Source organism: Rhipicephalus microplus, chromosome 6 (genome assembly GCF_043290135.1).
Source record: "Rhipicephalus microplus isolate Deutch F79 chromosome 6, USDA_Rmic, whole genome shotgun sequence".
Lineage (NCBI taxonomy): Eukaryota > Metazoa > Arthropoda > Arachnida > Ixodida > Ixodidae > Rhipicephalus > Rhipicephalus microplus.
Window position 1 is genome coordinate 55,150,726 of NC_134705.1, and position 14,254 is coordinate 55,164,979.

The 14,254-nt window shown below is 43.1% G+C and overlaps 1 protein-coding gene across 1 annotated transcript in view; it reads right to left on the reverse strand.

Moving 5' to 3' along the window:
• LOC119167648 (cytochrome P450 2C28) overlaps window positions 1-14,254 on the reverse strand; it is a 123,744-nt gene that overhangs the window by 33,583 nt on the left and 75,907 nt on the right. Inside the window, exons 3-4 of the mRNA XM_075865977.1 lie at window positions 8,831-8,955; window positions 7,890-7,996 (exon numbers count right to left, since the gene is read on the reverse strand). Of these exons, the coding sequence (XP_075722092.1) occupies window positions 7,890-7,996; window positions 8,831-8,955 (232 nt within the window). The remainder of the gene's footprint in view (window positions 1-7,889; window positions 7,997-8,830; window positions 8,956-14,254) is intronic.

Below are 14,254 nucleotides of genomic sequence, written 5' to 3' on the forward strand. Positions count from 1 at the left end.
TGTTGTGGTATCTAGCAGTACCAGCTGTGTACCGTCATACGCAAATGGTCACGGCATGGTAAAAAAATAAAAACTTAAGGTATACGGTCATGGCATTAAAATATCCGGGAGGTATTAGAGTTATGTTCTCCGGGCCATGCAAGCATGGCTCGTTGTGGACAAGGCAGCCAGCTGAAGTTTAACCACAGTGAGTCAAGTTGAAGTGCTTGCCTCGTTTTTATCACTTTTTTTTTGTCCGGCTCTAGTGTCAAGCTTGCTCTATCTTTCGCGAACGCGGCGGTGTTCGCCGGCTTTGACTTCCTGAGAAACTGTAACAGCTTTAGACGTAGAGAGCGTTCTTTGGGGTTGTCCGCATTGTTGTAGCAGCCAACAACAGAACAATACTTCAGATAACACTGACGCTTCTGTGGCGCCGCTTCTGCATTTGGAGAGGCAAATCGCACAGTGAGCATCTCGTTTCAGCACGCCAAGCTGACGGCACGGCACGGAAGTTCGCCGTACCGACAGCAGAACGCTTTGCGTGCGTGGGGCACGCGCTCCTGTTTTGACGAAACACACAGACTCGCCTGCGACCTCTCCCGCACTTCTCCTCAAGTTTTTCGGAGCTCGCCGCCAGGGCCAGGCGTGGCGTTGTCGTCGCTCTGCCAAGTTGAGCTTCGGTTCCCTATACGGACGCCTATCGAAGAAGTGGCAATACTCCAGAACCTTTCACGTCATCTTACAGTGCGCCGTTGCCTACTTGACTCCCCTCCCATACCAACCCTACAGTGAGAAGCCGCCCTTCGCGAAGGTGCTGAGGTCTGTAATGTGCTCGCTCAGAGGGCCTGCAATGTTGCAGAGGTTGTCATAATTGTTCCTCGTTAGGGACCGTACCTTCTTCAACAACGAAATAAAAATGGCTTCCGCAGCACCAGCTCCTGACCTAAAATCACGGGCACAGAAAGCGTAACGGCGCCAGGCTCCTAAAGCACCAACAATCGCTCGTGCTCATGTGCTCCTCTGTGTGCAGATGCATGCGCTCTTTACATTTTATTTTTGGACCCAAAGGAAGGACACCTTCACAGGTTGACAAACATGCAGATGAACGCATTCGCTGTAGTCTCGTGAAGAACTGCACGAAACCCACAAAACAAGCATGCTGGATGTTTGTTAGAACATGCGGGATGATAGGGCTGTAATATTGTTGTCAATATTTCCAGCCTGGTCTCAAATAAACAGGCAGTTGTAACTGCTTTGTATTTTACTCGATGATTTCTTATGAAGCGAAATGGTTTTTTCCTCTCACCGTATGTTTCCGCTTTCACATATAATAGGAAGAGCCGTCTAGTAAGAAGTTCAGTTTATGCTAAGATTGTCATGGGAAGACCTAGGACATCAAGGACATCAGCAGAACAGCCTGGATACAATGCAAGACGATACTAGCCAATTATTCTAGTTCAAAAGTATTGCGGATTCAGTCCAGGTGTACCACAACCACTACAAAGCGATTAGAAGTAGCAAGAACTCATAGTAATAACAAAAGATAACCCCCTACTAGCACATGTGGAGTTTGGTATAGGCCTGGCGCTGCGAACCACGCTTGTATGACGTCAGTTCAAGTATTTGCACATTTTTGTGGCTTGGCTCCGTATCGAAACCATCGTCGTGGCAAAGCTGCCTCACCACGGTGGTCTAGTGGCTAAGGTAATCAGCTGCTGACCCGCAAGTCGCGGGATCGATTCCCGCCTGCGGCGGCTGCATTTCCGATGCAGGCGGAAATGTTGTAGGCCCATGCGCTGAGACTTGGGCGCTCGGTAATGAACCTCAGGTGGTCAAAATTTTTGGTTCCCTCTACTACGGCGTCTCTCCTAATCACATGGTCGCGTCGCGGTGGTTTTGGGACGTTGAACCCCACATATCGATCAATTGTGGTAAGTCTTCGCAAAGAAGAAGTTCAGTCGGTTATCGTGTGTGTGGTGGATACCGGCGATGTTCTAGTAACCTTTATGCCCTCTTTTAACACTCATTTCAAAAGCACCGCTCTTTGTTTCTCAAAACTGCAGCCGCTTGTCTCCGCGGTGACTGTTGCGCAATGCTGAAAAAAAATGCCAGATTCCACGCACATAAGGAATTCATAATATGCGAAGCACGCATGAGAAATGTTGATATGTCACTTCAAAATCAGCACAATGTTATAAGGTGGAGGTAAATTATGCCGTTAATGAGTTACGTATCAAGATTATCATGCTTGAATGTGTCGTTTACTTTCATCAACTATTCACCTTACGAGATGACAAATTTAGTATATGTGGAGCTAGCGAAACGGCCGCGAGCACGCTATGAGCGTGGTATGTCGTCATGTTCTCACAAGACACGCGTGTCAGAAGTATCATGTTTGCACCAGTAATATATTTTGTCATTCATTGATGGCACGTAACACCAAATTTGTATATGTGGAGCTAGCAAAACGGCCACGAGTGCATCATGAAGGGTTCAATATACTGCAATGTAGCGATGACGCACGCGCACGCAGCGCACAGTGACGCTACGTCAACAAAACGCGAGCACTCTATAGCCTCACACCAACGCGTCACACAGACAACACTGCGTCTTCCTCTTTACGTGACGTAGGGACGCCGGACGTGCTGAAACGCACATGCGTCAAAGGAACGCAGCCCGGCACACGCCTGCGAGTATATGTCAGCACCCCCGCCTGCCGGGGCAACGCCGGCGTGACGCGACGAAATGAACGCCGGCGAGCACGCACACCGCGTCACGTCCAATTGTATTGGCGCCTTAACTGTGGCATGTAGTCATCTTCTCGCATAACACGGATCTCATGACATATCACGTTTGCACCAGTCACATACCTTTGTCATTCATTGGCGTCACGTATTACCATATTTGGCACATAGGTAAAGCTAGCAAAACGGCCACGAGTGCATCATCAATGTGGCCTGAAGCGATGTTACATGACAGGCACATGTCGTGATTATCATGTTTGAATGTGTCATTTACCTATGTCGTCCGTGCGCTGACGTAATACCGAGTTTCATACATGTAAGGCTTGCGAAACAGCCACGAGTGCATCATGAGCGTAACATGCAGTCATGTTGTTACATGACACACAACTTATGTTTATCATTTTTGCACCAGTATCATACCTTCGTAATCCAATCACGTACTTTAATACCATTTTGGTATATGGGACGCCAGCGAAATGGCCGCGAGCGCATTATGAGTGTGGCATGTAGTCATGTTGTTACATAATACGCATGTCATGAATTTAATGTTAGCGTCTGTCGCTTGTGTTCGCCATGCAATCATGCCATACCATACCAGTTTTGTAACATGCCATGTGAACGAAACCACCGCAAGAGCTGCAGGACCATCAAGTGTAAATCAAGACATTCATGACATGCATGTCAGGATTTGCATGTTATGACTAGTCGGATATTCTCGTCATACAGTCATGTTATGCTATACCAAGTTTGGTATTGATACCACTATCGAAACGGCCAGGAGAGCTTAAAGGCGGCTATAGATAGATACTTACGATCAATGTCGCCGAAGTTCGCTAAGAAATGCTTCAAATTTGATACTGTTCATTCATTCCCCTATATGACCACCCGCCCATGAAAGGGCGTTAGATTTAACAGCTATCCTAAGGACACAAAGCTGAGGAAGAAGTGCATAATCAAACTGAGAAAAGAAAAACGCCCCACGCCTTCATCGAACGTGTGCAGCAATCACTTTGCTAGCAGTAACTTTTGCTATAGCTGCCTTACGCTCCAGTATTCGGTAAACTTGCGACCGTGTTTCAGCGCCTCGCCCAGACTTCAGCCATTAATTGCACGCAGGCTACAGGCGTAGGCGAATTACACTAGGTGAGGTGCCGACCCAAAAGCTACCGTGAAGGCCCTCAGACAGGCAGCCGATGACACCACCACCAAATCGTCTCGGGTAAGCGCACCTCATGAGGGCAGCTGAACTGCGTTGAACATCTGAGATCACAGCTTTCTTTAGTGAGTGTACGCACATATATACGCAGTTTACTGATCAAGACATGCGCACGCCTTGCGCACTGGTTAACTCACATTCATGAGTTAAACCTATTCTTGCTGTTCAGTACACATTCCTTAAGCGTTGTCGCGTAATCTTTGTGGCCCTGTGTGTGGTAATACAAGCAGCGTATTTGTTATATTCTTATACCCGAGGGATAGCCCAGAGCGGTAATAATATGAACTGCGTCATCTTTGAGCAAACATTACTGAGCCAAACTGCCGTCATTTTCATCGGCTGGGGGCGCATTAAAGCGCAACTTTTTCAATTTGTGAGTTACATGAGCACTTACCCCTGAAGACTCCCCTTAGTGTGCTTGCACCCTGCCGACGCCCATAACTGAAATTCAGGCATGATTATCTCAAATTTGGTTTTCCGATGCTGCTTTGCATTTCTAGTAGATGGCATGAACGTTCAATTGAAAGCCGAAGCAGCAATATAAGCAGCTGCTCTGCAGTAATATGTGATATGTTGTTTGCGAACGCCAGAGTTGCAGAAATCCGCAATTCTCACACATATCCTCGTGTTCACCTTTACTGTCGTTTCAATCCAGGAAAAATATCCTAACAAAAAGGGCAGGCGTGGCCTTCTCTTGAAAATTGTTGAGAAAGCTAACGTCCTTTCCATGGGCGGACGAAGCACATCGAGGCAAAGAGGAGTACTTCCCCAATACGCAGCACTAGATCGGCATGGGGACATTGTGCAGTGGGCTCGCTATTTAACGTGTTAGGAGAACCAGAACCGCTACGGTGATGTTATCTCCATTGACGGCATTGGCTGCGCGCATCGAATAACGTGGCGTGCGTCGTACACTACCGTGACGTCGATAAGACACCGCGTCGTTTTGCTTAATGCATCTACATGCTTTTAGAGGCTGGAGAAAGGCGCGCTTAATAAAATTTCGACAGAAACACCTGAACTAATTAGTATCGCACGGGGGGAACTGCAGATGACGAGCGAGAACACTCACACATAGTTTCCCTTTCCTAACAGCAATGCGGTTGGGGGCATCGAAGTGCTCATGGGCCATCTGGGACGTTTCTTGGCCGTCTCGATTGGGCTGCAACCAGAACGTATTCATAATAGGTCACAAGTAAAAAAGCGAGGGATTGTGAGATGCACCGTCTGCTACCGGCTTCCTGTTCGAGAAGAGTAGACGACAGCGAACCGCTTCGCCGCAAGCCTCAGATTATTCGGCGTTCGCGCGCGCGGTCGCCCGTTTATCTTCATTCTCATTAATCATGGTTGGTTGTTCAGCCATTGGCTGCTCCAACTCGAACGTGAAAGGCAAACGTAGGTATCAATTCCCATTGAATGAAGGAAAAAATGAGGTGGGCCGCGGCTGTGAAGGGAGCCACAGTGACAGGTAGCCTATGAGGAAGACATATTGTGCGAAAAACATTTATCACAGGTACATCTGCACTCCACACTAAAAGAAAAGCTTACGCATGAATTAGCGCGAATATTATAATAAAAAATAGATTGTCGCGCCGGCGCACCTAGCAAACATATTATGGGAACGCGCGGGTGAAATCTACCTGCCATGTGATGAGCGCCGGCCATTGCGCCCATATATATGACAAAAAAACATGAAATCTTCACAGAGTAGCAAGTTTACACGAAGAGCTAAATGAGTCTATTTGCGTTCATTTTAGTTAAGCTGTGAGCCAGGACAGAATCCAGAAGAAGAGGCGCGTTAAACAAGCGTGGTATTTCGATAATTTGGCGTCGTCTATGTCTTACTGTACTGTTTATGTGCCGCCGTGCCGCACAGCTTGATCAAGACCAGCGTTCAAATAGGCATCTGGCTTCGACTAAGAAATGCATCTTATAGTGCGCTGCAGGCTAGAAAAAAAGATATCTCAACGTGCTCAATGAGTTCAACGCTTCATGCCGATCGACTGAAGATGTCGGCCGAAGCAGTGATCCCGAAATGAACTCTCAGCTCACTGCTACAGTCATCCCCTCAGATCATTAAAATGGTGTTTTTTTTATCTGCAGTAACGTATCATAAAATGAAAACTGTTTTCTGTATCGACTGATGTGCTTGCCAAACTGAGAGTATATACCCCGGAGCAGCCTAAAGACATTTCAGATCATTTTAGTGCGATGAAAAAATTCCTTAACCACTCATGGCTTTCGTAGCTAGTCATCGTCACAGTCACGGTTAGCATAAACAAAAAAAAAAAACAATTTCTAAGGCACTGACATTGCACGGAGAGGTGCTTTTTTCAACGGAGTGGTACAAAAATGTGCGCGTGCCGCTGCTAACCCGCGTGGTGCGTCAAACCGGAAGCCGTCGTGTGCCACAGTTCCCTGCGATTGCCCTTGTTACTAGTCACCTATTGCACTCGAAAACATTCGTTGTGGGCGTTATTTGACCCTCGCTAGGCTGTTTGTTCCACAATATTGGCGCCAGAAGCAGTCGATCCGCACCTATGAGCAGCGGCTACGCAGCTATTTCCTTTCTTGATGCTTTCGCAACTGGTGATGATTAAATACGTCTCAGAGTTTCATAATGGGTCGACTTTTAAAACAAACGCTCGTTCAGTATTTCACATGTTTTGAAGTGTCGCGCGATTCTACGCGTCTGCTATGCAGTATAAAATTGTTGGGGACTCCCTCTACTGTATAAATGGTATTCATATTGCGTTTTTTCACCGCAGTTTGAGAAATTAGCATGACAATGTTCAAGACACCTACGTACCGCGTAGACAATTTTTGGGCGATTCTCACATGAACGAAAACATTTATTACCTATTTTATTTGACAATTTTTCGGAAAAAAATGTTTGATGTAGCGCCGATTCTGACAACAAGATTTCGGCGGAATGAGCTCTTTAAAGCTGTCACTTTTAAATTGGGCGTTTATCAGAATCTCCCAAGCGTCTGCACTATCCATCTGCCTGTTGTACTGGTGCGATTGGGCTGTTTTAGATGCACACTTCTTTATGGGAGTGTACAGCTCAGTTTGTAAAACAAACTTCTCAGCAGGGTGCGTCACAAAATAAGAATGTGTTCTTACTAGGATACTACACAAGACAGCTCCTTATATTTAAATAACGTCTTCATGTGTCGATAAATATTCGAGGATAACCTAGATGAATACCTGCCTGTCATTATAAATATGAAGCGAACGTGGTATACTTGCACGTGTTAAATGTTTGAACATCTTGAAAGATTTCTTAGGACATACAATCAGCTGAGGCAGCGTCTTGAGGGCTCAGAACCAGGCTTGATTGATTTGATTGATAAGTGGGGTTTAACGTCCCAAAACCACTATATGATTATGAGAGACGCCGTAGTGGAGGGCTCCGGAAATTTAGACCACCTGGGGTTCTTTAACGTGCACCCAAATCTGAGCACACGGGCCTACAACATTTCCACCTCCATCGGAAATGCAGCCGCCGCAGCCGGGATTCGAACCCGCGCCCTGCGGGTCAGCAGCCGAGTACCTTAGCCACTAGACCACCGCGGCGGGGCTCAGAACCAGGCTTACTGCGTCCTAGAGTTTTGAGATGGTCACCTAAATTTCTTGAGTATTGGTCCAGGCAAAGCGATCATAGTCGAAGAAATCAGTACAAGGCTACAAGAATGAAGGTTAAACCACGGGAACGCTGCGAAAAGGTTACATACCTATGAAATACGACGCCAAATGTAGGGTACAATTATCAACAACTTACATAAAATTTCTTCAAGCCCTCTGTATTACTGCAGCTTATAGGAGGTAACCTAAGAGGTCGTTTAAGTAGCCGCTTGTGTTCCCTACAATTGTTTCCTACAATAATTGTGTTCCCTACAATAAACACAGAGTGGCACTTATCAGTACTTTGCTTCCGGCATGCTCACCGCCAGTTTGTCTTCCACAGTCGACTTTCCAAAGCCGAGGTCTCGTAGCGTCCACATGCAAAAGTTTCTGTTATCCCTCCACACCTTGCCGTTCATGATCAACACACCTACAAAAAATCATGAGACAAAAATGATTTTTCACTAGAATAACAGACCATGTGCTTATGGATGGGGCAATAATTCAATAGGGACTCTTTTATACAGTAATGACTCGCCTGAAGTTTGTATTGTCAATTATTGAAAAAATAAGAATGCGTGTGTGAAGTGCTGCTTGAGTTCCAGCTGGAATATTAAGCTGAAATTGATAAAAATAGGCACGTTTCATCTGCCCGTTTCATCAGTTTTGCCTTGTGGTCAGGTTTAGCTGAATGGTGAAAACCCTGAGGAATCGAATTTTGTTGATTCTTCAAGTTATGGCGTCTCGAAGTTTAATAACCCGAGCGCTGTTTAGTGTGTAAGGCAAAATATTTGTTAAACGTACACTCTGTACATTTAGGTTAACAGTGCTACGCAGTTAACAGAATTGATCATCAATTTATATGCGTGCCCAGAATATGTTCGACGAATGTTGGCATCGTCGACAGGTATTGTTATTTATTGATATAACTGATTCGGTTAAGCCAACATCAAGTCACTGCAACGGTATAGGAAGTGTCACTTAATATGAAGCCTATGCTTGGCCAGGCAAGTTTTAACATTTTGAAGCAAAGCAGATGAATGATGTATTGGTTATAGCTAGCGCTGCGCAAGCGATGGCATACATGTACTCTTAAGAAGCCACTAGGTCATTCAAGAGGCACCACGCAGCAGACTTCTTTTACCATTCTAATTTAAGGTGTTCTAGCAGGATCTATCTGCCTGAAGTATTGCCCTTACAGTTCTTATGTGAAATTCTGAGGATGAAGGTAATGAGCAATTGAACTTTTATATGCCAAACTAACCTTTGTAGCTGCCGCAACCAAAATTCATGATTTCTGGTCGGTCGAGTACTTGGTTATCCACAGAGAATTTTTTTATAGATTCAATGTCGTTGAGTACCACAATACTTCGAAAGTAACTTCTTAGTCTAGAAGAGAAAAAGAAGTCAAGAACAACAAAGCAAACTGTAACAACACGTATGCTGGCAGTTATTAAAATATGCTGAAGCAACTCTCGCCTATTTTTTGTGAGGATGGCACTCTATATGTAAGCGTATTTGATTAGAATTGATCTCATTGCTCCGTTTTTATCTGGCCGTACACGCCATCGGTTCTGCGATATGGCGGCATGAATGCTAATTTTTTACTGTTGTTTCCAGTAGCTTGTAATATATTTAAAACATCGCACGAAAATTATCCCGAAGTTCAAAGTGGACCTGTGTTTTTCTCTGTTTACACGTTTTTCTTAAACCACGCTCAGACAATCTTTTGTAGATGCCAAATATTTATGCCACGAGTCCAAGTACGTGTTTATTCATGTCGGCTTAAATACTTCAAGCGGGCGAAAATACCGGGTTAGAGCGTCATTTCACGATCTTCCGAACTTTCTTTGACGCTTCAGATATGACCACTACTGCCGCTCTATTTGTGGAAAGAAATTGCTAGAAAAAAAGTACAAGATTTTGCAATATCTTTATGCCCTAACGCTTACTACGTTGCTTTGAAGATCTGTGCTCCATGATTCGTAGTTGTTAACCTGTCCGTTATTTAGATAAAAAGTGGAATTTTGATAAATTTTAGAAATTACAGAACTGTTCATCCCTCTTAGGTATGATGGAAACAGGATGCAGATTGAGATTTTCACAAGTGGAGAACGAATAGTAAATAGGATTGGGAGACAATAAATAGGGGGCTTCAAGCTACCGTAGAAGTCTTGTGAAATGTTTTAATGTAATAGCAAATGTACGGGCACACACGGCAAGATTTTGTTGTGTTGTCACTGTTACCATTGCTACCTTGTCTGATATATATATATATATATATATATATATATATATATATATATATATATATATATATATATATATATATATATATATATATATATATATATATATATATATATATATATATATATATATTTATGGGGTGTTGTAAAAATAGGTCCAATGTTTTTAAAACTAACAGAAAAGAGGTATCTGCGTGCTACTTGCGACGTTGCCTTTGCTGAAGGCATCTTCAAATGCGTACAAACGTTAATTACAGCATTATTCTAGAAACTGCCAAAATCTGCTTTTTACCCAATGGCGATAGAGGGCAGGGTTAAATGAAGGAATTCAAGCCCTTCCTCCGAATAGTACTTAGCCAATTGGAAATTCTGGAAAAGAGTCCACTGGTAATCGCCGCGGAGCGATGCAATAGGCCTAATATAGCTGTAGAAACGAAAACCGAGCACCAAACAGCACATCGACCATTCACTTCGACAAAGCCATTCGTGACGACACTGTTTCTCTTACCGTTATAAACCGTCAATTTAGACACTTCAAAGCTTCGAAGCCGCTCATCGACGGTCGCTTATTCTTCTCCTTCAATTCAAGGGAAACAGTCATTGAGGATGTTGTCGAAGTGAATGGTAGATATGCATTGCTCCGCGGTGGTTACCAGAGGCCGCTTTTCCAAATTTAAAAGTAGCTATGGACTACTCGTGGGAAGGGCATGAAGCCGCTCATTTGACTCGACTGGCTATTATCACTGGTTAAGAAGTTGATTGTGTCATTGGGGCGAAGGCATTCCGTGGCGACATCCTCCAGAATCCTTCTTGTGACATATAAACCGACATCACGTGTCACCGGCTGTGCGACGTGTTCAACAACTCCAGTGATCCAGGCTATTCTGCTGTGGTTTTTCTTGCTTCGCGAACATCAGCTGTGTTTGTATTAGCTACAAAAGAATCTAGAGTGTTCGCCAACAAAGACTATAGAGAGCCAACGTACGGTGATCGCCGCGCCGTGCACTTTCGTCGGAGCGGGTGCGCACAGCTCTAAGAAGCATAATGTGAAGAGGTGCTATGGTAAAAGGTTGGTTGTTATGAAAATCATCGAGTAATCTGTAAATCGAAGCATTCTCGCGTTGCGCGAACATTTATGTTTGCTGATGCAAGCCCGATGGCGCGCACCTGTCTCATGCTTTTGCGCGGAAAGTGCGTCGCCGCGGCGATAACGTTTTGATCAGGAAGGACTGCCGCGCAGGATTTACGGCAATGCGTCGCCCTATACTTTTCAGAGCAGTATGAAATGGCCAAAGGAAACGGGGGATGCTTTGACATTAGTTCAATTCACTTGACCTCTTATGAGGGTATCTAGAATTTTTTGCGGCAATTATTCTTCAGAACAACCATTGTTCGTTCGGCCCGCTACTTTCATATGAATATTGCTCCACAATTTTTATAAGACATATAATTCAATAAGTGGGACTTTATCCGCATATATATTGTGTCCCTAATCCTCGCTCTCACTACGCGGGCTTCTCTGCGGGGGGTGTATTGATTGATAAGATGCGCGAACGTTGCAAACATCCTTGAATAAATCGTTTGCTCGACTATTAATTGCAATTACCGTATCGTGCATTCAGTGAATGTGCTGGTTTCTGGCGTCAATCAATTTGCTTACCAGCATCTCAGCACATTACGGCTGCCTGCAGAAGAGACGTCTGAATATGCAACGCAAAATGACAACATTAGGACAAAACCATTCTTGCCACCCTGAGCTGCAGACAGCTAAAAAAAGCCTGTCGGCCTGGGGTGAATAAATCGCAAATTCCTTTTTGTACATTTGCACAAGTCCCACGTCGTAATTATCAGATATCAACCCCAGCACAGTACAAATTATAATTTCGCGAAAGTGCTTGCTGCACACGCGATAATTATTGCTAGGTTGTCTGCGCTTCCCAGTAAGTTTTCCAACATGCATCTTCTTGGTCTCAGCGTATGCACGAAAAACTCGTGCCAGGGTGAAAGTAGAATAGCGGAACAGAATGGTTGCTGTGATTCCATGCTTCGGTATTCATTCTTTCTAGCCTGGTACAAATAAAGGCAATCAATTCCAGGGCCTACATATTCGCGATATACGCCGTCATTCGTTCCGCACATGTTATCTCCAATCCCAGACGAAAAATCTTTGCAAATGCACGCACGTTAAAAAAAAAAAAACTGTAGCCGCTGAGTGACCCCCACACGTGATGGTGAATAGAGAGTTGTTTCACCAATTTCAGTTTTATCAGTGAAGTGTATCGGTGCCGCGATGTTTCCGAAGGATTCATTTACAATGAATGGATTCACTGTATATATATATATATATATATATATATATATATATATATATATATATATATATATATATATATATATATATAGATGAAATAGATGATCAGAGTCTCTTCCGGCCACCGTAATAAAAGTTATAAACTTCGAGAATAGTGCAGTATAGGAAACAAAACAATAAAATATTTATTTAATCCTAACAGTTTCGGCTGGTGGACCAGCCTTCTTCGGAGGATTTCACTTACATCCTCCGAAGAAGGCTGGTCCACCAGCCGAAACTGTTAGGAATAAATAAATATTTTATTGTTTTGTTTCCTATACTGCACTATTCTCGAAGTTTATAACTATATATATATATATATATATATATATATATATATATATATATATATATATATATATATATATATATACAGTGCACCTCAACTGGCTTTAGTAAGAGTTTGAAAATATAGCGACACACGCAACTACGCTGCGATCAAATGCATATTGCTGACCGTTGTCTGGAGTTAGTAAGAATATTTTTTTTGTTTTTTGTTTTAAAATATCGTTAGATAAGGTCTGTTTACTTACCTAAGTTTTTTAGTACGAAAGAGGGAAAAAAATTGAAAACTTTCAATCATAAAGTTGTACATCTTTTTGCAAAAAGTGCGATCAACAGTTTTGAACTTTGAATCTGTCCTTTATCAGCGTTCTTTGTGCTATCTACAAATGCCCGCGAATTACGAAAATACGACGTGACAAACCCGCTTGCACGCCTACGCGCGCCGTGATTATGGTGATTCCTGGTGTTGCGCGTACAAATAATACGCTTTCCTCTTCCAGTTCATGACAGCGATAAGCAGTCACAGCAGTTATCGTTTTTGTGGCCGATAGCACTACGTGGTAATCGCAAAGCCACCACCATCGTTGCGGCCCTGTGAAGGCAGCGCAATCGAGCAAATGTTAAGTTCGTTTGTACGTGGAACTTTAGCGAGCACTATAATCATTAGGCGCACTGGCGCGTGAGCGGGTTTGTCACGTGGTGGTTTTTGTATTTCACAGGTACTCGTAGTTGGCCGAAAAACACTGGCAAATAACAGATATAAAGTATGAAACTGTCTATTTGCACGTTTTGAAAACAGTCTACAACTTTTCTTTAAATTTTAATTTCATCTTTATTGCTTGAAATGTTAGTTAATTCAGCAGATCTATTTTAAAAAATTTTTGAACACAAAAAAATAGTCTGACGATCTCCAGGCAACGGTCAGCAACATGCGTTTGTTTGAAATTTAGGCTAAAGATAGCTGTGGCACCATCTATATATATATATATATATATATATATATATATATATATATATATATATATATATATATATATATATATATATATAAATATATATATATATATATATATATCATTCAAAAAAGAAGTTCTGTGGGTCCGGTGCACATCTAGTGAAGAAATAAAGGAGCACACTTATGAAAATTGGATGCTGTTTTAATCTACGTTTCAGCCGTGGCACAGCCATCGTCAGGACGAACAGAAATACTAGTGTGGCCACTTTCATAGGAAGCCACGTTAGTGCAATACACGTGCGATCAGCATATGAGTATTCCAAAATTTTTACAAGAACCACGGCAACACCAGAAAAAGCCTTAGAAAAAAAAATGTAGTACAGTAGACAAGATGATGGGCATGTAAAGAGCATTTGTAACATTGACTATTGACGACGACAATCAAGCATAAAGAAAAAAAAATATGTGATAACTTTCAGGAAGTAGAGAATACGTTAGGGATGCTTCTTTAAGTATTTAACAAAAATGCGGACGTCAGGGCATCGTAGAAAATCATGACGATTCGCCTACGCATTTGTTAATGCCGGATAACACACTATCGAATTTATGGATCGAAAAAGAATCTCGAATTTCACGATAATGTTGCGATTCGAAGCCTGATTCTAATAGCATCAACATAACCTTGTCAAACGAATGAACTGGTAGATGAAAATGCTTGGAGAATAGATAATATGGCGGACTGTTCACGCGCGATTTGTGGTTGTTGAAACGGATACGAAAAGATGTCTCAGTTTGACCGATGTATCTTTCAAATTTTGATTGACTAGAGAATTTTGATACACTACTCGA